Below are 26401 nucleotides of genomic sequence, written 5' to 3'. Positions count from 1 at the left end.
TTTGTTTCTTCTGTTGTTTTTCAGTCAGCCATGAGCGTTCCAACTACAGCTGAAAGCTGTTTTCTGTCTGTCAATAAGTGGAAGAAAATTTACTGCATGTTTCTTGCATTCCCATCTTTTGCACAAAGTGGCACGTTTTAACTGAACCTGGTGTTTACTCATACACACAGCGGAGATAAATGGTCTTATACATGTTTTTGAGAAACCAATTTTGATTTAAATTAGTGGTAATTCGAGAAGACTGTTTGCATCTCCTAAATATGCAGTACTCTTGTACCGGTGATAAATGAGAAGAGAAACATCACCAGATGTTACAGGTATTGTGTGCCTGGAGTCTTCCCTTTTATTATTTCAAGTGTTCTGTGGTAAAAAGCAATGTAAAGGGTGCAGCGGTAACTCTATTCACTGCCTTTTGGGAAAGAGAGCAGCGATCAGATTGTTGAAACCTCTGGACATTTTCCAGGACCCATCTTAAAACTGGGGAGAGATCAGGTCTCAGGCTAGCCGAGGTTTCCGTAAACGCATCTATTGTACGATGCAGAAGTACCTTTGTGATTTCAGTTTTAAGAGGTGTGAAGCTCAATGAGACAGTCTTACCTTGTGTCTTGAACTTCTTGTAAGGAGTATTTTCCCCCAGGTCTCTGCCTGCCTTGTCCTTATACTTGAATGAAGCTGTGCTAATGAGATTTTAGAGACCTGGCTGCCCCCGCCAAAGCAGCCTCACACTGCACGAGAAGTTGACATGTGAACAGCCCTTTGAACCAAGGGAAGACAACTCTGTCAGAGCAGTTACTCTGGCAACAGTATTTCTAATGGTGATTAGCTCCGAAACAGAGCACAAAGAGGAGTCGGTTCATTATGGAGGCACAGCTCTGGGTTTCCGGGAGAGGAGGTGACCTGCTATTCCTCTTGCGAGGGAATTTAGTCCTCCGACAGTCAGCCCCATGCCTTGAGAGTGGAATAGGAGAGCTTTGTTTAGCGAAAATTAGCGTATGGGTAACTTTTTATATGTGCAAATGGAAACGGTGGTGGTTTGCAACGCAGATCTGCTGAGCTAGAGTGCTGAAACCTTGCTTTACAGCTCAGAGACTGCTAGACCAACTGAGCTTTCCTGCTTAGTGGTATGGTCCTTCCAATAAACGATCTGGCAAGAAGTTAGCAGGAGCTGCTTACGAATGAGTAGTTTGACTAACAAAAAGTAGTGTTTGAAATGAAAGTGGCAGGGGGTGGGAAGGTTAATTTTGTTTTGGTGAGCTAGGTCAGGCATGGAAGAACAGGCATTCAAGTCAAGAGCTCTCTCTCCAAACTTGGACATTTTATTCATCTTGCAGACCAGGAATTTCACATGCTTTTAATTAACAAGGCCTTAAAGCAAAATACAACTTCTAGTCATTCTGGCTTGTGAAACTAAGTTTAAATGTATAAGAAATAAGCATCAGTCTTCCCCAAAGACCAAATATTTGGTAAATATCAGTTCTCCTGGTTTACAACTCTAAATATCCTTGTCATATCCCTGTTTATTTGCAGAAGAGTTCTTGACTTCGCAAATAAATTTTGTTCAGCTTTTCATACTACAGATAGATGGCTTACAATAAAAATCTCTCTGAAATTGGTAGCTGAATTGAATATATGAAATTAGAGAGAATGCAATTGATTTTTAAAAATAGTTGACATACTTGTCACTATCTTGATTATTTTTGATATTTGCTGCATAGATTAAGTCAGTATTCATCTGTTTTAGAAACATATCTTGGCAAGTATATTTACATTAAATTCAGAAGCACTGAATCATCTTTGGGATGAGATGGAACCTGAAAGCTCTGGGGCAAAAATATTTCTGCTTTCTTGCATTCTCTACTCAGTTTATAGAACAATGTTTGGTTTAATTGTATAGCTTCCTCTGGACTGACATTTCAATTACAGGCACTTGAATATTAATCTGAAGATTTTGACTCTGAGTAGCCTTAAATTGGTTAATGAAGTACACTAGTCGGCTTTCAGTAACAGCAAAAAGATGTTTACGTGTGGCCACAGCTTACATGAGGCATTCCTGAAGAGCAATATTTATTGTTCTATGTCTTGCAGTAGAGGTTCCACCTAGCCACTCAGCTGCCTAAACTGTTGTGGTGGTGCTACTGCCTTTGGAAAAAAAAAAAAATGCTTTTGGATATATTTTGATATACTCTGACAAAGTTGCTCATAAATCCGGTGTGAACTTGTGTATAGTTGTAGTTGTGGAAACAAAATGTCTTGGTTTGAGGATTTTTCCTACCACCGCTAGGCAGCTAATGAGTGATCATCACTTCGAGTCCTAACAAAGATGTAATAACAGAAATGGGGTTTGGGCTTAACAAGCAATGTAGCATGGCTGTTCTCTGGATCTGGTGTTAGTTCTTACAATTATGGTGTATTTCTCTCTTGCTACACAACCATTGAACTGTGGGTTTTTTCCTCCCTAACTACTGTGTCTGAAGATGTCAGCAGCAGGAGTTAGCAGATCTGTGGGGTTTTCAGTGCCAGCCATTTTAAGTTTTGTGTATTTCCAGGCTTTCTTCTCTGGAATAGAAGACGTAGAAAATGTGAATTTGCAGCAGCACTGCTGAGGAGATATGTGCTGAACCCCTTTTATTGACTTCTGATGGGCAAGATTTAGGTTTCATCTCTTCTCTCAAGGTAGCTTTAGAAAGAGCACAGTAGGTCTTTTGACAGTCCAGCAATTGCCCCACAGATGATCAGTCACGTCTTTCATATGTTGCAAACTTTGAAGGGTCAGGGTACTCCTTTAGGTACTTCTGAAGCTCGTATCACCATCATATCCAAGGGCAAGTAGCCCTGAGCTATTCACTTGAATATTGAATGCAATCTAATTATGGAGTGATGGCTACATGACTGCAATGAAAGAAGCAAAAACTGTTTGGTGTCTCAAAGGAGAGTGGATTGTCTAATGAAGAGAGGGGAGAAGCAGGAGGAATCATGCTCTGCCGGGGGATATTAGACATGTTGCCGAAATGGAGGGGGAATTGGGAAGGTTTGGCAGCTCAGAAGGGGATTTCCATTAGGGGGCACATCATTTTTCTAACAGAGGGAAGAGCTAAGAAATTTGAGGCTAAGAATGGTCTATTCTAGAATTTTTAGCATGATTTTAAGTAGGAAACATTAGATCTTCTGCTGCAATTTTGCCATTTTTACAGTGCACAGGATAAATTACCCTTTGTACTGCTCTGTGTAAGGTTTAGTTTCCAGCTGCTTTGTGGATTACTCGTCACATTTCTGGAGTAACAATTTGTGCTTTTTTTTGCTTTTAAAAATTTATTTATTTTTTTAGTGTCTGCTTTTGTAGTGCTTAGCTAGTGTTCTGGTCGTGCATTCGAGTAGGGGAGTTCAGACTGTCTTGGGTTTTTTTCCTTGTGCATTCCTAGAGTGGTAATTTGGCCAGACTGCATTATGTGTGTTAATGTGATGCTACAAACACACCTATATTCAGATTGAAGGAAAGAGGTAAATATTTTCCTTGACTAATTACCTCTCCCATGTGTGAGTGGAAGCTTTTGCTGAGAAGGTATTTTTCATTCATGTGTGGTTTTAATTCAGTTTTGGTCTTAATTTAGGTCTTTACCACATATGATGAAGACAAATCCATGTGCATATGTTAAAATCTGACCTTCGGTTTGCTCTCTGCATTCACTAATGTGTTTTAAAATATTTTAATATATGGCTTTCCAGGCTTCAGATCAATAAACCAATGGGTCTGAAATGACAGAGTGCTACGATATTCCTCTGTAATTTAAACATGATTAGCTGATGAAGGTTATGATCAATATGCCAGGGGAAGATAAATTAATTGATATCATCCTTTCAGGATGATAAGAGGCCTATTGGAGGTGGGATGTAACTAATGAAGCTGCTTCTTCATATATACGAGCCATTTTTTATACAATGTATTCTCACTAAATCATGGTTATGCCATCATTCATTTACATGAAAAACATAAGCCATGGACCAGTTTGTTATTAAAATTGCATTCATTTGAGAAGAAATTGTATGCTTACACTGCTAAACAATATCTCTGCCTGTGTTATAACGTATTGAGCAAAAATAATCTTGGAATTTACAGAAATATCTTTTTATATTTTATCAACAAGACAGATTGAATGCTGTTAGTTTAATTACAACAAGTTTCTGTGACTTTTTAAGTAGATGCCAGTAATTGTTGATGTTCTGCCTCACTGACCCATTTTGGTGGAGATGGTGAAAGTGACTACAGACTCCTTCGCACAAGCTTCACTTCATGAAGATTACTGCATGCAAGGAAGCTAAATTTAGTTAGTGGTTTTGATTAGCTACTACACTAGTTTCTGTTTCTGAAGACTGAAATTTTGTTTACTTTTTAATTTGTGACCCAAAAGGTAGGCAACAAATGTAGTATAAAGGATTTTATTCTAAAATATTTATGACCTTAAAGGAGCTCTTTCCAAAGGCCTTAGCTGAACAGCAGATGAACTGAAATTCCAGTGTTTCACACAACTAATTTCTGAAATAGTTTGACTTTTTAAAATTGAAAAATTATAGGAGAGGTATGGAAGTTGCTACATTTCAAGTCAGCTCTGTTTCCATTTTTTATTGTGAGACTGCGAAGCTGTATATAGAGATGTTAATGACTCTGATCCTTGTATCCATTTGATAAATGCTACTTTTCTTTACATGTTGAAGAAAGTTTCTTAATAAATTGCAAAATAAACTTGGCATTTTTTCAGCTGTGCTAGTGCTGCTAAGTAATAAAAGCTAAAACTAGAAATCATGATACAGCTTTTTTCCATAATGAATTTGAATGGGATGTGATGTGTGGCACCACTAATCCAGGTATTCTGTGTCAGGGACCCTTTATCAGTTTTATTATTTTATAATTCTGATTATTGTTTGTGTCAAACACTTTAAACCTGTGGTTTCCAAAACTGATTGTCCTGATGCAGTGGCCAGTAATTAAGAAAAGTCCACCTTATTCCTCAGCAGCAGAGAGTACCTTCTTGTAAACTAAACCTGCTTGGACTGGGAGTGATAACTTTCCTAATGAGCCTTCACTCTCTGATGTAGGACACCTTCCAGGATAATACTAGTAAATAGCACTGAGGTGCACTCAAACTAGATTGTTAGTCAAGTGTTGCTCGTATTTATCTTCTGTCTGCAAGGAGAACATCCCAAAGAAGAACGGAAAATATGTACTACCATAAGTTTTGTCAGTGTGATATTAGAAGCATAGAGTGGACTTGTTATAGCATTCCTGGTATTGCTTTTTGTAACTTGCACATCTGCCTTTTCCCCTTTTGCTTGGATGTTCCTGGTTCTCTGGTGCTCACCTGGTGGAGTGAGAGTTCTGGAGAAATTTCATCCACGTGGAGAACAGAGCTGGAGTCTCACATGGAGCATAATGTGTTCCACCAGCATCTGTCACCTTAATTGGATGTATTACAATCAATTTTTGGAGCAAGCTTTGGCAATGGAAAACCTTGTTTTGTGCATTCTGTGTATCTTTGACATACCATATTTTACAGTGTGTACTGTAGCTTACCTGCCTGTATGTTTTCTTTTTCTTTAGTTGCTCAGAAGATTGTTGCAACAAGGAAGAAACAGCAGCTCTCAATTGGACCCTGCAAATCTCTACCAAACTCTCCAAGCCACTCATCCGTGTGTTCTGCCCAGGTTTCTGCCGTACATATCAGCCAGGTACAGACTATAACAAATGCTTGCTTGAAAAAGGAACTGATAGGTTGCTTTTCATCTCATGTATTTAATGCCAGTGCTCTTTTTGCTGCTTGATATAGATAGTTGGCATCTTTTTGAAAGGTATCAGTAATCTGTAGTTTGAAGCAATTCTTTTTTTTTTTAATTGGCTTGACTTTGTTTCAAGAAACTGCTGCAGTAAGATAGTTTGGCTTTAAAGCCATCTTTGATCATACTGATTTATGCCAGCAGCCTGCTGTTCCGTGTAGACCAATTGTTACAATAGCAGGATTTGCTGTACTGTGTTTTACCTCACTATGTTTTTGGTTGTTCCCATTCAGCTGTGTGCTGAGTGATGATAGCTGGTGTATCTTGGTGGTTAACGAGCTAGAATTTTACATTTGTGAGCAATGTGCACAGCTGTAATTGCCTGTCTGTTATGCTCAATTGAAATGATTCCCCTTTAATGACATAGTGATCTATGTTGCTATTGACTTGTAGATACTATGTGTAAAACCAAAACAAAATGCTACCTTAATGTATGGCAGGAAAGTCTGGTGGCCTTGATGGCATTTTGGAAACATATGGTTAATACCAAAATTTTCTAACTTGCGCTGTTTTTACCCACATATGTTAATACACTCTCCTGCATTTCCTTTGTGATACCCTTCCTCAGTATCTTTGTTTTCTAGTGTGAAGTGATAATCTCTGTGTACATTCACAGTTAGGATGTATATAAGCTGTATCATTCAGACCAAAGACCTTTGCAGCCAGGCAGACTGTGCTCCTGCTGTGCTCTCTCACTCAACAGATGGATGTATAGGGCCATCATTTTGACCCTTACAGTCTGTGGCCAGAGCTGTGGCCTGGTTTCCTGATTGCCACTATAGCACTCTGAAATGTCTGATATCCACCAGCTCTCCTGGTGTGTTTTTCAGTCTAACTCAATAATATGCCAAAGTCTTCTAAGGTTATGTTGCAGTCTGGAGCCACCCATGTGAGGTTTTATTTTATATATGGACCTTTTTCCTCCACTGAGAGTGTCTGCTTTTTGGCAAAAAGCAGTATAGTGAAGAAGTGTTCTATCTTTGGGGAAAAGGTTTTGTTGCTCCCCCCACGCCCCGCCTTTTATTTGACATGTTACTGTCTTCTGAAAGCACTCTGTTTAGATTTATACCACAGGATGAAGGCTCTGGTTCTTCTGTGGTCATAGTGACTGGTTTCCTTCTGTGCCCTAGTGGAAACTTCCACCATTGTGTTAACTCTGAAGATGGAGATGCCACTTTGGTGTTAGAGTTCTTTGCTGTGAGGTGTTCTGCTTGAGCTGAGTCCAGATACCAACCTCAGACTGTGACTGTCACTTCTGCTGATTATGCCAAAAGAAAATGCTGAACTTCAGAAGCCCCTTTCTAAAGCAGGTGCTAAGGTGCATGACTCTTCTGAAGAACCCTGGCACCTTCTGGTGAAGTAAAAGTTCCTCATGTGGAAGAGGTTCTCCCCTTTCTTGTCATATGTGACATTGACCAAGAACTTGACCAAGCTCTTGCTGAGCAGTTCATTGCGCTTGGAACTAACCCTCTATGTGAAATGTCTTTCTTCCAAACAATTTCCTCTGGGCAGTTGTGTATGTTCATGCTTTTAGACTAAGAGGAACTATGCTGCCTGTAGGGGCTATCTGAGACCCATCCTGTTCAGTGGTGAAAGAGGAAACATGCTGTCACAGAAATGTGGAGAACAAATGGCACCATTTCCAGTACTGACCTTGCTCTTGGATCCAAGAATGACCTAGTTTACTCAGTCTGCTGATGACTATATACTTTATCAAGATTTCCTAAGGAGGATAGATGATGTTTTGTACAACCCAATCTTAGCCAGCTGCATCTCTGTATTCTGCGTTGTCTTAAAGCAGTTGCGGTCACCCTTCTTGTTCATGAAGCTTGTTTGATGAAGAACGTCAAATATCCACGCTCTCACCAGTTTCCTACCCAAGTTTAGTTTGGAAGCCAACAGCAAATACCAAGTTCTAGACAAGTACTTCACCTACGCAGCAAACTTCTTGCCAGTGATAAGGACTGTTTGGGGAAAATCAAGACAAGGTGTTTTTGTGATAAGAATCCCTACAATCTGTTTCAATAAAAATGAAATAATGTTCTTTACTGCCTTTTCCAGCTGGCATAATTATCTAACGGGGCAACTGTAACACCAGTCAAAGATGTCTGTCTTCTAAGACTGATGTCATGCCTAAAAGTATAGGCCATAAATCTGTTTCATGTCTTATCGCCTTTGTGCTACACTTAAAGGCAGTATGACCTTGTTTAATGAAAGGAAGCTGAATCCTTATCCTAGACTTAAAAGAACTTTGCAACTGCAATTCCAAGTTTAAGATGATCTGGGGAAAGATTTACCATCTCTGATCTTGGCTGGAAGACTGGCTGGTGTCTTGCCCTTTAGAACATCTCTTTTGACGTAATGATGTTTCACTGAAGATTTCCTCCATGAATCAAAAATGTTATCATTACAGTGCCCTGCCACTTGCATTCTCCACAGGAGTGAAGGCCTTCAGAAGCAGTGGTTACACAGATCACTTCAGATAAAGTGAGATATTGTTCCTTCTCTGTTTGGATCACTCTGGTGATCTAACTCCTGCAAACTCTTCAGATGACTCTGCAGTCAAGAGCTTAGGCTTTAGAGAAAGGAAAAAAGAAAGGGGGGTGGGGGGTGGGGGGTGGGAAGTGTCACCTTACCCAGTCTAGTCCTTAGCATACCTTGGGGGAAATACCAGCAAAGGCTTCTCCACCTGGTAGTTTCAGTTTTCAAATGATGAAAGACTTGTTTGTGTGTTTAGATGCTTATCTACACTCATGTTCAGTAGTCCTATGTGGTGATCACCTAGGTAGTGTCCCCTTCCAGAAAATGCTCTGAGATACGTCTACACTCATGCACTTACATATTTCCAGAGGCCTGTTTCGCAGAATGAGATGCTTCCTATTCCAATGACAAAATCCCCTTGTGTTTGCAGTAGGTGCTGCTTCTGTTTTCCTTCTCTGACTTTTTGTTTATAATGCATGTATGTCAGTCAAGGTGAGGGTTTTACTTGGAAACCTTTAATAGCCAGAGTCAATAACCCTTGGTGTACTTCACATACATATGTTGGCTTTCAGGGCAGCACAGAATGTATGCAAAGAGTTTTATTCTCAAATCCAAGGATCTCATTCATGATTCCTGATGGACAGAACTATTACATCAGCAATAAAAGGAGAGCCAAGGAGGATCTCCATCCTTTGCTGGATGTGGGGGGGGAACATTGTCACCGAGGACAAGGAGAAGGCTGAGGTACTTAATTCCTTCTTTGCCTCTGTGTTTAACAGCCAGACCGGTCATCCCCAGGGTACTCAGGCCCCTGAGCTAGAGGATAGGGATGGGGACCAGAATGGAGCCCTCATAGTCCAGGAGGAAGTAGTTAATGACCTGCTATGCCACCTGGATGCTCACAAGTCTATGGGGCCAGATGGGATCCACCCGAGAGTACTGAGGGAGCTGGCAGAGGAGCTTGCCAAGCCACTTTCCATCATCTATCAGCAGTCCTGGTTAACAGGGGAGGTCCCTGATGACTGGAGGCTTGCCAATGTGATGCCCATCTACAAGAAGGGCCAGAAGGAGGACCCGGGAAACTACAGGCCTGTCAGCCTGACCTTGGTGCCGGGAAAGATTATGGAGAGGTTCATATTGAGTGAACTCAACAGGCAAGTGCAGGTCAACCAGGGGATCAGGCCCAGCCAGCATGGATTCATGAAAGGCAGGTCCTGCTTGACCAACCTGATCTCCTTTTATGACCTGGTGACCCACCTGGTAGATGATGGAAAGGCTGTGGATGTCATCTACCTGGACTTTAGCAAAGCTTTTGACGCCATCTCCCATAATATTCTCCTTGGGAGGCTGGCATGTCATGGCTTGGATGGGCGTAGTCTTCACTGGGTAAAAAACTGGTTGGGTGGCTGAGCCCAGAGAGTAGTGGTGAATGGAGGTAAGTCCAGTTGGCAGCCGGTCACGAGGGGTGTTCCCCAGGGCTCTGTTTTTGGGGCCAGCCTTGTTTAATATCTTTATTGATGATCTGGATGAGGGGATTGAGTGCACCCTCAGTTAAGTTTGCAGACGACACCAAACTGGGTGGGAGTGTTGATCTGCTGGAGGGCAGGATGGCCCTGCAGAGGGACCTGGACAGACTGGATAGATGGGCCGAGGCCAACTGTATGAGGTTTAACAAGGCCAAGTGCCGGGTCCTGCACTTGGGTCACAACAACCCCATGCAACGCTACAGGCTTGGGGAAGAGTGGCTGCAAAGCTGCCTGGCAGAAAAGGACCTGGGGGTGTTGGTAGACAGCCAGCTGAACATGAGCCAGCAGTGTGCCCAGGTGGCCAAGAAGGCCAACAGCATCCTGGCTTGTATAAGGAATAGTGTGGCCAGCAGGAGCAGGGAAGGGATTGTCCCCCTGTACTCGGCACTGGTGAGGCCGCACCTGGAATACTGTGTCCAGTTTTGGGCCCCTCACTACAAGAAAGACATTGAGGTGCTGGAGCGTGTTCAGAGAAGGGCAACAAAGCTGGTGAAGGGTCTGGAGCACAGGCCTTATGAGGAGCAGCTGAGGGAACTGGGATTGTTTAGTCTGGAGAAGAGAAGGCTGAGGGGAGACCTTATCACTCTCTACAACTACCTGAAAGGAGGTTGTAGTGAGGTGGGTGTTGGTCTCTTCTCCCACGTAGTTAGCGATAGGATGAGAGGAAATGGGCTCAAGCTGTGCCAGGGGAGGTTTAGGTTGGAAATTAGGAAAAATGTCTTCACGGAAAGGGTGGTCAAGCATTGGAACAGGCTGCGCAGAGAGGTGGTGGAGTCACCATCCCTGGAAGTGTTCTAAAAAGCAGGTAGATGTGGCACTTCGGGGCATGGTTTAGTCTAGTCTACCCTTGATTGGTTTAGTGTGGACTTGGTAATGTTAGGTTAATGGTTGGACTGGATGATCTTAAAGGTCTTTTCCAACTTAAATGATTCTATGATTACATACTCTGTCAGTAAGAAGGATGGTGCAATATTGCTCATATTTTGCTAGTAAACAATTATTCTGTCTGATGCATTGAGAAGTACTTCAGTCAGCAGCTCAGCTTCTGGTTTTTCTGAACACTTCAAGAGGTAAACTGAGTTGTTTTGAGAGGAAGAAGTGTTGGTTAGTGTATTGAAGGCCTCTTATCGGCCACAGGGCATCTTGGGATAGGTCTTTTTCCGTTGGCCATCAACAAGAAACACACACCATGGGGGTACAGACCAGTCACTTCTGTATCTAGTGTCCTCCCCACCTCTGTCCCACCTTTTATTCCAGCCACTCCCCCGCTGCTTGCCAGTCTTTCTAGGTATGATATGCTGGTAGACCATGCTAAATCTTACTTCAAAATAGCATGAGTTCCCTTTACATCACAAAACCACGTAGACATTCTATTTCCCTAAACTCATTCCTGTACTGAAGGAGTTGCTTGTCCTTTATACCTGACATATTTAAGATATTAACTTACAAGAATAGCATTAATATCCAGCAGTTCCAAAGGGCTGTTTGCTTAGACCCTGAAAGTGGAGATCATCTTGTTCCAAAAACCAGGAGGCTGTTCAGGTGGGCACCACCTTTGGTCCTCAGTGCATTCCACCTGAGCTCAAGATGCATCAGAAATCCATGTGAAGTAGCCCTGTTACTGGATAACCTGTTGAGTAGTTACCTGGAGCTGTGCCTGTTTTTAAGTTTACACTGTTGTAAAAACTTCTGAAAATCCTGTGGCATGACACCTGTAGTTGCTGTTTGTGTGAAAGACTTCGGGCCTGTCTTCAGTCAAATTGATAATGTGGAGATTCCAGCTAGGAGTCACAGCAGTGTGAGCTTACTGGTGGACTACACTTTTGAAGGTAAAAATGAAAAGATTATTTACCAGTTACTATACTTCCATGAAATCTGTAGTCTGCATGTATTTTCACAGTTGCTGCCTTTCATGGAAGTCAGCTGTTTATGTTCTGTTGTGAGAGGGGATTGAAATGGCACTATGTTTCCATGTCTGCCTGTACTACATGTATTCTGCCGTGACAGAGAGGGACCTTAGACACCACACCTTCCATGCTCTGAATTTAAAAATATTACCTGAGTAGTGAGTGCTACTGTGTAAAGTCACCTGCAGAATCATTATACATGTTGACTGCAGTGCAAAGAACTGTGTTACTGGTCAGCAGTGATGCTCTCCTAGGATATTTGCAGTGTACCTGAGAATGGTGTGGAGCTTAACATACACTTTACTAAACTGTAGCTCAGGTATGGCTAGCACACAAGCTTGCTCCCTTCTACCTTCTGAAAATCTGTAAAGATGCATTATTTATGCTTGCGCTGTGCCTCCGTAAAGTTTTTACTACAACATGATTGTCTAAATATGTAAATTAAACTATTAAAAGCAAAATGCAGCCAGTTTAATCATCCATTATTTTACTGTATATGAGACGTGATTATGGATAAGCACTAAATAGTAGGGTACAATTATCTTATTTATAGTAGGGGTCATTCGGGATGAAATATTCTATTTAATATTTTGGGTACTTGAATAAAGATGAGACTACATTGCTTAACTAGCTTTTCTTTCAGCTCTTTCATGTAATTGCAAAACAAAAACTAAAAGAGAAGTGAAAACAGTACCATTGCAACATAGGTCATAATCCTTTTGTATTTACAGGGCTATTTCTAAGTAATCTCTAACACTTATTTAGAATAAGCATTTTATATATATGTATGTATGTGTATATATTCTCCTCTGTTCACGCACATAGTTTCACACACAGTGCACGTGTGTCTGGAAGTGCATTCTCTAGGACACAAATGTTAAAACTCAGTGCATCTATCAGTGTACTTTTTCCTCCTTTCTTTCTCTTCACGGGACCACAGTAATGTTCCTGTGTTAGGTTTTCTTATGCCCGTTGTTATCTTTTTCCTTTCTAACGTCTATTAAACTTCAGACTCAGACTTGATCTTCTCTCAGATTTTCCAGTTCATAACGCAGTTGCTGTCACTATAGTTAATTGAGGCCTATTGTCACATTTGGTTAATTAAATGTTATTCGTAATTTCATTGAGATGAATTTTTTTTGGATGTGCCAACTTACTTTAGCCTCAGAAGTTGTCTTCAGATTCTCTTGGAGCTCTTTGGTTTGTCTGATAGGACAGATCTGCTCTTTCCTCTACCTTGCTGTTACAATGAGAAAAGGCAAAAGGTCCTGAGATGGACAAGTTCTAATATGTTCCAAAAGATGAGGTTAAACTGCTAAATATGGGAAAATAATACAATTATTACAAGACAGTTTGGTCTTACTGTGGAGGGCTGGGCTTGCTGAAATCTCTGGAGTAATTTATCTGGACCTAGGTTTGAAATCTGCTGTCAAATTTGTATTCCATGGCAGCATGCTTGAAGCTTTCTGGCTTTTGCTGAGGCAAGGGCTAAACAGTTTCCTCCTTGATCTGTCTTCAGATGTGTGGCTGTATATCACCAAAATCCCGTGAGTAAATTGGACTCCCATCTATAGTGTTTTCAGATGAAAGACTGAGATAATGTGACTTTCAGAAGAGAAATTGTACACAAGTGGGGAAAAAAAAAAAAGTGTCCCGACTAAAGAATTTTCCACGAGGCTTGTGTTTCTACAGAAGTACGTTTTTCCCTGCTTTCCCCAAGAACAGAAGGTGCAGGCACCAAATGCATTCTGTCATAGGGTATGTAATCTGTGCTTTCGATCAAGGCTTGCTTTATTCCAACAGTTCCCAGGCTCCCTGAAGCTGTGTCAGTCTCTTGCCTGTTTCAGAAGTAGGACCTGCTGCCCTCATTTTCTCCTCAAGCAGTGGTTAGAATTTTCTGGAGGGCATCCTGATATATCTAGAGAGCAGAAAAAAAAAATTATTCTGTTTGTATTGGGTTACTTGTCAAGAAGAAATATTTCAGCTTTATTCTTCCTGTGCCCTCATTCAGTGGTTTGGCCTGACATTTGTACTATCTAAGCTTTATGAACCATTTGGCAATATCAGGTAATTTATATAAGATATAAGGTGAATATTTTGCCTTCTTTGTATAATGGGCCAGTCAGGAACATGCCCCTTGCAAATATGAGGTTAAGTCCAACCTTTTCTTAATGCAGGTCACTGCTGAGCTCCCATCAAACCAGGTAAATTACTCACCAATTTGTTTACTGAGGAAATCTGAAGTACACAAAAGCTTTGAAAGAGTGGGATTTGACCTGATTCAATCCTTTTTCTGCACAGAACTGTGGACATTGTGTACAAAGCTTTTTGGTGGGTTTTTTGGGGGGTGGTGTTTGTTGTTGTTCTTAGTTTTGTTTTTTTTTAAATGAGGTACCGGCAGGAATCTTGTTACAGGCTTTAACGCTTTCGTTGGCAGTGTCTGCCTTTGAGGTAACTGCATTGAATGGACCTGTTTGGTCAAGTTGTGCCAGGTTGATAGCTTCATCTGAGTTGTTCTTGTCTGGTAACAGTGTGGTGACAATATTCTGCTAAATTTGTGCTTGCTGCCATGACCTTTAGTTTTTTACAGCATCAGTCTATGTGGTAACAAAGCTAGAAGCCTGTGTAGATACTAAAGGTATACATTTCTGTAAATGGAGTATTGGCCATTCACACAAGGTGCATTCTAGAAATTACATATCCCCGAAATGAAAGAATTCCAGGGTTTTCTCTAGCAGTGTGCTGAAGTTCGTTGACCACCATCAGGCTGTGTATCTTCCTAGCAGGAAGGAAAGACAAGGTTGTACTGTGTATGTCCAGAAGCCAATCAAGTTTCAGAATGGGCATGCTGCCTTAACGAGGACAGGAAAATCTGTCACCCGAGAATGCCAAACAGGGTTGTATCTGTGTAAATGGTTCTACTGGGGCTAATAGTTGCCCTACCTAGAGTCATTTGATTGACCTCTGTCCCTATTGCCAATGACTCTGGTTAGAGCAGTGACTCAGAAATGGCCCTTTATGCTGAGGTCTCAGGTATGTCCAAGTCTTGAGAGCATCTTAGTGTATAAACTTGATTGAAAAGGTAATGTTAAGCTGTGTAATGTCCCAGTGGGTATTAGAGTGCTTATTTGATTGGTTTTGACTGCCACAAATTTGACCAGTTTGTCTACAGTCAGCAAATGTGTTTATATTAGATATGTGTTGGATTACATGTGCTGTAAGGAAGATTGTTCTTCAGATTCACTGACTTGATTTTTATGAGTTGGGACAAACATTAAGTTCTGTGAATTATAGTTATTGCCACGTCCTAAATCCTGTACTTCACTCGAGTGAACTTGTTATTAAATGCTTGCATACCAATGGCAGGAAACTGCTCTCTACAATCTTAATATGGCAAGGTCCCTAGACTTCTATTTGGTGCAAGCAAACAACCCGATGGAGACCACTTGCCACCTTTTGTTTCCTTTAGCAGTGCATTTTGTTCAGATGTTACCATGAATATGGTTTCCAAGTGCTTGTCTGGTTGTGTTTTCATTGCTCCTGTCTGTGCAAGCTATAACTTGGAAGTCATGTATGAGCTCTTTCTTGTCAAACCCATTCTCTCTATTGAGGTATTTTAGAGCAGCCATATAGTTTCATATGTTTACTAATTATTGGCACCCTCAGTAGGAGTGGGAGCTTGTTCAGTATTGGTGGCCATGCTTTGTTTTTGTGGAAGCCTTGAATTTTTCCCCTTTTAAGTCTTCTATTAAAATAGATTAATTTGTTTTTCCGGCCAGTGGATTTGACACGGCTTACTTTGAAACCACCTCAGAATTTTATTTACAAAGTTGGAAATCCAGTAGGGTTGATATGTGTGAAGAGAAACATTGCCTGCAGGACTTCTTTTATAGAAAATGTCTGTATAGGAACATTTGTCTTTGGGGACTAGAATGACCAACATGTATGTGTTTTCCTTTAGGAGTTACTTGCTCCTGGAAAATAAATCACTTAAAAATCCAGGAGACAGTGCCTCATTGCCAAAAAGTATAAAATGATGCTATAAGATGAGAAACATTAAAATGTAAAATTTTAGGGAATCCTTTATGTGCTTTGTTTGGGAAATAGACACTTAGGGTAGAAATCTGTTAATTTCAGTTTAAAAAAAAAAAAAGGTGGCAGCTAAGTTGATCAATATTATGAAACAGAACGTAGCTGTATCCTTTTATTTTCAACAGTTTGTGGTTCAAATCCTGTCATAAGTGTACAACACCTGAATCTTTCCTTCTTGCCTTTCTCCTTTCCTTTCTGTAGAAGAGGCTTCTAAATGTTTTGAGACATAACCCTGTTGTGATCTTTCTTTTCTCCACCATCTTCATCGCTTATTGTCATCTTTTTTTCTCCTGGGGTGAGCCTTGCAGCTGCATAGTTTTAATCTGCAGTGTGTTCAGTGCCTTTTCCCATTAATGGTTGCTTCATTAGATTTCCTTCTCCCTCATTTTCCCTGCCCCACTTTGGTTCAGTCATGGCAGAGTGGACAGTGAGTCCTCACCACTCTACTCTGAAAGCCATTCCTTGACACCACCATCTTTGGTCTCCTTCCCGAATGCTATTTTACAGTTGTTGAGTTTCCAGATGCTCACCTCCTATATGTTCTTTTGTCAGCCATGTTTTAAGGCTTCCATACCACCCTCCTCATCTTTGACATGTCCAGTGCTTTGAGTACTCATTTTCAAAGTCTTCGGCTGTTTGAGCTTCAGCAAACTTTTGGCAGTTTCTTTTAGAGTGTCCTAGTTACTACTTGTTTATTCATTACTTTTCTTCATGCAAGAGTCTTTTTGTGTGTTTTTTCAGAGAGGTAGTCTCTGACTTCCACAGGTTCGGTGTGTCTTCATGCAGGTTATTTACTCTCCTGTATGTTTGGTGTGTTACTTAGTGTCTCAACAAGATGCCATAAAGAAAGGGAAAGCAAATGTGGAGTAAATTAAGGTCACTTCTTCCCAGGTCATCCTGGTCTGGTGTTACCAGTCTCTGTTAGGACGCTAAAGATTATCATTTCAGCTCTCAATTCTTTCATCTCCTTTGTTTTATATGCTTGGGCCATCGCCAAATCCTGCTTGCTACTTCTTCTGGGCACTTGAAAATTTACAGAAAAACTCGCAAGATCTTCTGTTACTTTCAGTTCTGTTACCTCTGGCTTCCTGACAGCCACACTTCTCCAATTCAGTCAGAATGAAGGGAAGATGAAATTTAATATCCTTTTATATTTATTTATATTTATATTTAAAGAGGGGAAAGAGGAGAACTTTCTCCATCAAAAAGCCCACTTGCTGTATTGTCAGTCCTAGCCTGTCACACAGAAATGCACTGAGGAACATGTTATTTACAGAGAAATAGCAACTTTCAGAAGTGGTGTTCCAGGATTTCTATCTGTAGTTATTGGCCCTTCAAGCCAAACATGAGCTGCTTGCCTCATGCCTCTTCCTCTTTACCCTTCTCTTCTTGAATTTAAAAAAAAAAAAAAAAAGCTGGAAGAATTGCAAGAGGACTTGAAATCACTAAAAGAAACTTCAACTGGATTGTGTAAAGAAGGATTGTCTCCTACTTGGTTCTCCTTCAGAGGTTTTATTTGGACGGCTCACCTCTGCTTGTAACTTGAGATCCTGGTCCTTACGCTGACCTCCAAGGAGTATGTGAGAAGTCCCATCATGCTGCTGGTGCCTCCCCAGAGGAGTGCCTCCCCTGTATGGCAGCTTTATGTGCATGTAAGACCCATCACTAGTGTAGGAGCGATGCCGAAGAGTAGACTTTGGATTGCCTGCTTTTCCTCTGAGCTTTACCTGGTGATTTCCTACCTACAGCAATTAAGATATGAGACCAAGTCACATATTAAGTGTCATGGGAGAATCCTTCTCCTCAGGCATCCTGCAACTACCCTCTTACTCTCTTTCCTCACTTCTTTTAGGAAACTATTTTAAAGATGTTCTTTCACCCTTTTATGTGCATCACAGATCTTTATTCCCCCATCATAAGTTACATGTGAGTTGTCCAGATCCTTCACCCACTGCTGCTCTGCTGGTAAGCTTTTCACCAACAGTGTGTAGAATTTTCCACCTTTGCCCTACCCCAGTCCTCCATCAGCATATACTATATCGTCAAAGGATATACTTGTATCTGATAGGAAAAAATCTGTCCTTTTGTCTTTCCAGACTACTTCCACATCCTTTGTAATGATTTTTTTAGTATTTATTGATGTTACATGTAATAATAAAAATAATTTAAAAAAAAATCAAGACTTCATTCTTAATCACCTTTTGGTCCTTTCCATTCTGTCTGTTTTCCTCGCTTTCCTGCTATTAGTCACTTGTTACCTCAATTCATTAATTGTTTTATAGGCTGAGTGACTGCTTTACTTCTTACAAGACTATGATGTAACTTTACATTTTTGGCTACTTTGAATAAATGGGAATGTCTTCCTTTAAGGTTTTGTATCCCCATACCAATGGCTTCACCAAATGTGTTGGGAACTATCTGTCACCATAGTAGCCATTTTGCAACATTGAATTACTTTCATTTTCTTGATTAGCTCTCAGTGAACTGATGTCTCCAGACTAGGATTAAGTCCAGCTGTGCAGTTCTATGGCACTAGGAATTTTTTCTTAGGTTTGAGGCAGAATTTGGTTTAGCAATTTTGAAGTAGAAAAACAGAATTTAGACTTTGCCCAATGTTTTGCTTACTCTTACACTAGTAAAACAAATGAAATTGTTAACATTATATTGCGTAGAATGAAAATATGCCTGCCACATCAACGGAACTATCTAAGTTTTCAAAAAGTAATGGCAGGGAAAATATTTGAGGGCTTGGAATAGAAATGTGTGAAAAAGTGGCAGTAGGGCAGTTCTGCTGTGTTCCTGAGCCTAGGCTGCTGTTCTTGCATATCAGGACTAAATAAGATACAGCTGTGGATTGTAATGTCTTGAAAGCAGTGTATCACTGTTTAAAACTAACTTTAATCCTTGCAGACCAGTAATGGAGGAGGGAGTTTAAGTGATTATTCCTCCTCTGTCCCATCAACTCCAAGCACCAGCCAGAAGGAGCTACGGATTGATGTTCCTCCCACTGCCAACACACCAACTCCTGTCCGTAAACAGTCCAAGCGCCGATCCAACCTCTTCACGGTGAGTGAGCCAAGGAAGAGACTGTTGCTGTATTTTACATAGTGCTCTGTGGTGACGGCCTGAACTTCAACCCTGTTGAGTTGAGCTGGTCTAATCCAGACAGGAGTGTTGAGATGGATCTGTAGGCTCAAAGCCAAAAACATCTTAAAATTACCACGGGGCAGTTCTGTTTGAGGACTTAAACAGAAACTAAATACAGTGAAGTTATCCTATTGGGAATTGCAGTGAAACAAGTGAATCCACAGTTGAATTCTGGAGCCTTTGTCTGACTTTAATTCTCAGACCTGTCTAGATTCCCTGGTTTGGCAGTAATCAAAGAGAAAGCTGGGCTTCTGCTCCCCAATCCTGCGCTTACACTGAATAATGCTGCTGACTCAGAGCTCCCTTCTGAGGTCTCCTGTGTTTGTTGAGAGGTCTCAGGGTTTGCCATGGGAATACCATGCAGTACTGCAAAATAAATACCCCATGCTACATTTATTACTATACAGTCTCAACTCACTTTTCCAGGGTTAAGAGAGATGATGGAGATTAAAATTACTTTTTTTTCTTCCCAAACCATCTGGGTTTTGTTTCATTGAGGGGCAAAAAAATGTGCTAAATAGAAAGCTTGACTGGTCCAATATGATAGGTCTTTGTTATGCATAAGTAGTTTGGGAGATGATAATGAAGCCTTGAGTGATGTTTTCCTTAGTTTAGCAGTCTTGCTGAAAGCTTTGGGATTGTATTGCATGCATAATTGTGGTTTTGTAAGCAGGTTTTTTGACACTTAACATGCTTTATAGCAAACACGGAATCCCTGTGGGCTCACATCTAAGTCCCTTGGTGATTATAGCTACATGGTAGTTGCGTTTAGAAAGCCAAAACTTCCCTGTCATCATAAAGAGGTTATATATTTTTTTTATTCCAAAGGTGATGTCATGTTCACTTCCCAAAACTAGCTTGCTCCTTGGTCATATCCAGGGAACCGCATGAAAAACTCAGTAAAACCATTTCCTTGTACTCTAGACAAAATCTGACCTCTCAGTCTTTAGTGAGTAGAAAGTTTTGTCATCGTTTTGGAGCACTGAGTGACAGCACAGAGTCCCAGGGATCGTATTTCATGTGTCCATTCTGACAGTGATATTTTGATTTAAAATGAGATATTCAAACTCCTACAAAGGAATGAAAATCATGCGTTTGTGTTTAGGTGGAAACGTCTACGTGCAAACCAATAAAATGTGCGAAAATGAGTGGCATGTGAAAAAGTGTCCAAGTTTGAGGCTGATATTTCATAGCAGTTGTGGATTTCCGCCTGTTGGTGGGAATACTTGCTGCTGTTTGGGCATACTCAGGAGTTACCAACCCCACTAGATGTCAGTGTCAGCCCAGAAACTGCCAGCAGAGTAATACCTCTGGAAATAGAGCTGAGACGCTACAGCATCCGTCAAAAGCATTCGCTGACCATTTCTGGTCTGAAGGATGCATAAAGTGCTATAAAGGCTGTATGGATTTTGACATTTGGGAAACTGGGGTTGTTTTAAACTAGAGTAAGTGTAAATTTGAGACAGTGAATAGAGAAAAATATACCCATCTACAATTGCAGAAAAGGTTTGAGAGTAACGTTAAGTCAGCCAGCTGCATTTGCTATAAACAAATAGACTAAAGCTCTCGTTTGTGATAATAGCATAGTGAGAACCAAATTTACTAATATGAGAGGATGTTAATAGTTGTCTTAATGTCTAATAACTGGGGGGAAATTGGAGCGAAAACAAGTCCTGTGGGGCGGGTTGGGGGGAGGAATTTGACTTTTCAGAATTAGTTCTGTCTTTTAAGATCTGGGCATATTGAATGTTGTGTAATGAGTTGCCCCGTAATCCATGTCCTGAAGTATTTAACACTGACCCTGCTATAACCCAGGTTTCATGCCGTATCAGCCAAGCTATAACCTGGAATTATTTAATTGAATAAATAGATGACCAATATTTTCTGTCCAGTTATGAACAGAGTGCGTAATCAAAATATTTTACTGTTTAGCTCTGGCTTTCTTGCTGTGCTTCTTTCCTAGCCTGTTACTTGCTTACGCCTTTATCACTTACGGAATCAAATATATTTCTGTTTAATTGCAAATTACCACTTGTTATCTAGCATAGGTAATATGTTTAGTTTCCTACATGAAGATCTTCTAGTGTGGGAAGAAAATAGGGTTAAGTAGAAAACAGATATGATTTTTCTTAAATCGATTACAGCTTTTGAGTTGGAATAGGGTTGAGAATTTTAAGCACATTCATGTTTAAGTGCATTTAATGCACTATCTGATCTTTTTTTACTTTGAATATTAATATTTGCTGTAAAGCTATTGTTGCAATAGCTGACTTACTACTTAGGTGATAAAATAGATCAAATATTAGCAGAAGGGTAAATGTCCTTAGTTTTGTGCAGTGTATTAACAGGGACAACTAAAGAATAGTGTATAGCTCAGGTGGGGATTTAAGATGCATATGAGGTCCACTTCAGCAAAGAACTCATTGTAACTATGTATCCAAGCCTATATGGGTTGAATGAACTTCTGGTACAGTAACATGCATCTCCTTTCCCATATTCAATATTACCTCTTACACCTTCGCAGAACTGCAAGCAAGATTTCTTTAAGAGTTAAAATGAACTCTCTGTCTCAGTATCTACTATTAGAGATCAGTACTCTTACTTTTGGGGCTTGCTGGACTGCTGATACTGGATTCTGGTTGAGCCCAAACTCAGGTGCTGTGTCCCTCTGTCTTGTTTCACAGACCTAACTTGGGTAAGGTTTTATGTTGACGTAAGTCTGTGTGTGACTTCCAGTGCAAAGGGGAGATGAGAACAAATGATGTTCATGCAGGTGTTCTAATTTTTTTGGACTTTTTCTGGTTCGCTTGAATGAAGTTTTAAATAGAACAACTTCATGTGTAGATGTGACATCAGAAAAAGTCCTAGCAAACGTTGATCCAGTGTGGTTTCGAGTCTGTTTCTTCACACTATAGGATGTAAGATGCAGTGTGTGTGTCATAGGTACAAAAGCATAAAAGATCAGAATATATCTCCATTTCACTGCACGATTTGTCTTTTATAAATAGCGGAGGCTGCTAAGATTCTCCACGTGAAAATTTTATGTATTCTGTGATTACAAGCAGCTAGAATAGAATTTGCCTAACAGAAATTCCTATGTTCCTATGCTTTCAGCATCTGACAGTATTTTGCATGTGGGTATTTCCCTTCTATGTGCAATGTATTATTTACAGATGCAGTTACTTTTATGGAATGGAAGACATGATGATTTAAAAATTAAAAATAGAGCATAGATATTTAGCTTGCTTTTCAGAGGCAGGATGCTTTCTTTAAAAAAGTCAAATAAAAAAGAAACATTCAAGTTGACAACTTCCCTCCCAAGGATTTGGCTACCTTCACTGAGTTTCTTTAAAATGTCACTAACAGGCACTTTGCACCATTGAAGCATTGTTTTGCCTTGTATTATTGGGAACTGGCACTTTCAGATTCAGAAATCTGTCTTGAAGGACGAGGAACAATAGTTATCCTGAACATTGGATTTCATCCCTCCCACTTGTTTTGCTTTCTTTCATTTATTCTTTGTTTAATTCCCCGGCACGTCATTCCATTGCCCCGAACCATAGTAACTAGTGACAGGAGCCTGCTCCCGGCAGAGCGGGGAAAGCAGCACGGGATCCCTGCTGGGTAAATGTGTTGCTTGGAATGGTGTTACTTGAAGTCCTCCTCCGTGGGTTTTCTCCCTCCCCTTCCCTCCTCTTGCCCCCGAAGGCAACTGCTTTGGGGATTTTTTTTTCTTCCTTCCGCCCTTTTGTACAGTATGAAAAATGGGTATTAGCTATCCGCGATCCTAATCATTATCCTAATTTCAGTGTCTTTCAAACATCTCTTTCCTCTGAAAATGAAAAGCAGGATCTTCTGTAGCTCTGGTTTTCATTAACTTCCCATTGTGGTACTGGACATTGCAAATGTATTAGTTTCATATATCATCTCTGATTTGAAAAAGCACATGAAAATGTTTTCCCATTTTCGATATTGTGTGAGTAATGTTCCTATTGAGAAGTAATGGAGTGAAGTTGTCACTTGTCAGTTCAGTTATTAAGGAGGATGACTCTCAGGTCTTCTTTTTGTAATAAAATAAATCTGTCACAATCATTATGCTCATGCGTTCTTTCACAATAATGGACTGGAATCTGAATAACTTCTTAAAATTACTGTATAACTTTATGAAGTCATGAAGTGAGCATTGTGAGCTTACTCCTAGGGCAGTTCTAGCATTATAGAAAGCCAAGATCAGGCAATTCAACTTTTAAGCATTGGTTAAATTTTCCTCATGCTGATTTTTCTTCATTGTGTTCAGATAACTTTTTCAGCATCAATCACTACTTTTTCTTGCAATTCCAACTTTCTAACCATCCAAAAGTGTGTGTGTAAGTTAAAGTCAATATGATCAAAACTAGCATCATAAAATCTCATTTGATAACAATTCTAAAAACCACACAGATGTAAGTTAAATGTATGCATGTATATATTGGATTTTTTTTTAATGAGAAGCTGGAACCTTCATTTGTCTTTGGCGCTACTATTGGAGACTTCAGAAATGTGTCCCCTGATCTGCTGGGTCTTCAGGCAGTGAAACTGTAACTCTTTAAGCCCAAAGGCAATTTCAAACAAGTGGATGCCTGAAAATTACAAGCAGTATTTCAGTATTCAGATTTTGGGACAATTGTGTACTTTTGTAGACTCTAACCTGCACCCTTTGAGTCTATATTTATGTGTCAAAATACTTTTTTTTAATTGCTTTAAAAAAAGAAAAAAAAAAAAAAAAGCACCCTCTGTGAACCGCTACATTTAATGGAGCACAAACTTTCTTTTTGCTCTGCAGTCTCGGAAAGGGAGTGACCCAGACAAAGAGAAGAAGGTCCTGGAGAGCAGAACAGATAGCATTGGAAGCGGTCGTGCAATCCCAATTAAACAGGTAATGCCGAAATACTTCTTTTTTTTTTTTTTTTTTTTTTTTTGCTTTCCTTGGTTGGAGACACACCTCGGGTCTTAAGCACTCTGATGGCGGGCCCGTGTGCCAAGATGCGTTTGATGTGCTCCAGTGATGAATGTGGAAGTCACTCACTTGACATCAATTAGGAGAGGTTCCTATGTGTATTAAAATAGGATCATTAGAATAAGAAGAGGGAAAATGTGACAACAGGCCTAATGAAGTGCAGTCTGCCGGCCTGCATATGGAGCGGGTTTCTAGGCTGTGCTGGCTTCAAAGCTGCCTTTGTAGAGGGGGCTTTGATTGGGCCGTGTGCTGCCAGTCGGCAGGGTAAATCAGATCGCTCTACAAGAGCCCCTTGTGATCGCAGAAATAGCCTGATGTGGCCCTAATTTGCTACTGCAGACGGACATCTGAACACAGTTTCAGGCTGGTTTGTAACAACGAGGCAATTAGTTGTGATAATCATAGCCGGTGTGTCAGCTGTGCGCTCTTGTTTGTAATTTGCTAATGAAGGAATTGTAACTTTGATTAGGTTCAGTTTCATTTAGACCTTATTATATAAGAGAACGTTTACAGCTGTAATGTGTGGCCTTAATTAAACTTCCTCATTACACAACAGGACTTGAATTCAAGGATTTGTTTTGGTCTGTTTTACTAGCCTAGATGCACTTTCATTAGCCTGGAAACTCAAAGCTAAATTGTAGCTGTGAACACTCTTTTGAAAGGCAAAAGCAATACCGGCATCTAATGCGAAGTATTTCAGTGAATGAGATCATTTACTTTCTCAAATTAAATTACCCTGAATTCACATGGTTAAGAACACCGTACTAAGCGTTTGTATGGGATGCTTTACAAATAGTTTCTGTGATAGTGTTTGCAAGTATTTACTTTCGTGTGACTTACGGTGCTGGAGACAGCAAAAGTGCCGAGGGAAGGGAGCTAATTCTCTTCCCACACAGTTGTTTCCAGTTGCTTTTGGTGGCTTTTCTACCCTCTAGAGGGTTACTTGCTTCTTCTAATCTTTCCTCAGTCCATGCTTCATCCTGTCAGGTAGCCCTGAGTCTCCTGTTTGGGGGTGGGTTTATGTCCTTGGCAGGGTTCGTGGGTTTGTTGGGTTGTGTGGTGGGTTTGGTTTTTTTTTTCCTTTTTGGAAGTAAGGGGGAGATGAATTTGTACCCTTAACTATTTGCAGTGATTTTCTTTTTAAAGGCATTTTAAAAGACCTTTTGGGACCATCAGGCAGCAAAAGTGCTGTCGTGTCTGTGAATCTCTAGTAGACAAATTTTAATCAAACGCACTGTGATTCAGAACAGCAGTTTGAAACCAGATAAGCTCAGTATTTGGCTCTGCCTTCAGGGGAGGAGATTCCAGGCATTTAAAACAAGCTACAATTTTATTTTTTTTCCCTACAGCTATTGTAATGTACGAGATGGGTTAGACTGGCTGGAATTCTTTTGGGTAATGCTAATTAAGCAAAAGTGTCTGCGAGTGCAGCTGAGAATGTAAAACTGAGGAATATACTTTTCAGAATTTATTCAAGGCAAACATACTGTCCTTTTCTAAAATGCTGTTGTATGAAATTAATTTGATTAAAAACGCAATTGTAGGAAGGGTATTGTAAGATAAGCATTTCAAGTGTGATCGTACTATACCATGTTAAAACAAAATATCCCCTACAATCTCTTGAATTTCTGTATTGAAAAATTCTCCCTACAACCCCTACTTGTATACTGAGTATGACCAATCTTTTGGGAATGCGTACTTTCGTTATTAATCCCAATTATGGTAATTTGATTTTGTCATGTACAAGCAGTTCTCAGCAAATATTTGAGCAGGTCAGTAGTCAGCAGTTACATCCTATTCATCAGGGTTTTGGAAGGGTGCTAGAAGAGGGGAGGTTGAATGGCATGCAGTGTTGTAGGATGGCTGCTATCAGTGGTACTTCACATCATACTTGTGTGTCAAGAGAGTGGATTTTGGACTTCATTGGTTTTCTACTTTATAGATGGTCTTCAGTAAAGTGTAAGAGACCAGTGTCACCTAGCAATTGAAGCAAAAGAAGATGGAGTAGGAAAAATACTATTTTGATGTGAAAACATTTAATTAAAAATTGAAATACAATATGTATTCATACTGATAATGTTTCATTACCGTTTAAAAGTATACATCAGTTTGAAGTGGTCTTTGATTACAAACTACGCTATCTTGAGCAGAAATGGCTCCTGAAGTTTGACCAGGCGATAGCTGTTTTTCTACCCACTATTTGGATGGAGAGCTGCTATCAGTAGAGGTGGCACCAAGTTAAATTGCTGATATGACTGTGTTCTTGGTGGGCTCTACAGGTGCCAGACAGGTGGACGTTCTCTGAAGCAGTAGAAATTCCTCCTAGAAAAGATGGGGTGTCTTTTATGTTATGCATTAACTGTGAGTAAGACAAGAGGGATGTGAAAAGGAACTTTTTGACCTAAAAACTTCAGTATGTCATGCTA

At 40.3% G+C, this 26401-nt stretch overlaps 1 protein-coding gene across 3 annotated transcripts in view; it reads left to right on the top strand.

The window, feature by feature from the left end:
- The window catches only part of AGAP1 (ArfGAP with GTPase domain, ankyrin repeat and PH domain 1), a 402330-nt gene that overhangs the window by 185568 nt on the left and 190361 nt on the right, over positions 1 to 26401 (top strand). For all 3 annotated transcript variants that reach the window (XM_075710335.1, XM_075710334.1, XM_075710333.1), the window contains exons 7-9: positions 5594 to 5721; positions 18743 to 18898; positions 23802 to 23894. In XM_075710335.1, coding sequence (XP_075566450.1) covers positions 5594 to 5721; positions 18743 to 18898; positions 23802 to 23894 — 377 coding nt within the window. The remainder of the gene's footprint in view (positions 1 to 5593; positions 5722 to 18742; positions 18899 to 23801; positions 23895 to 26401) is intronic.

Source organism: Pelecanus crispus, chromosome 5, assembly GCF_030463565.1.
Source record: "Pelecanus crispus isolate bPelCri1 chromosome 5, bPelCri1.pri, whole genome shotgun sequence".
Classification (NCBI taxonomy): Eukaryota; Metazoa; Chordata; class Aves; order Pelecaniformes; family Pelecanidae; genus Pelecanus; species Pelecanus crispus.
Note: the sequence above shows the minus strand (reverse complement) of the source record. Positions and strands in the feature narration are given on the sequence as shown.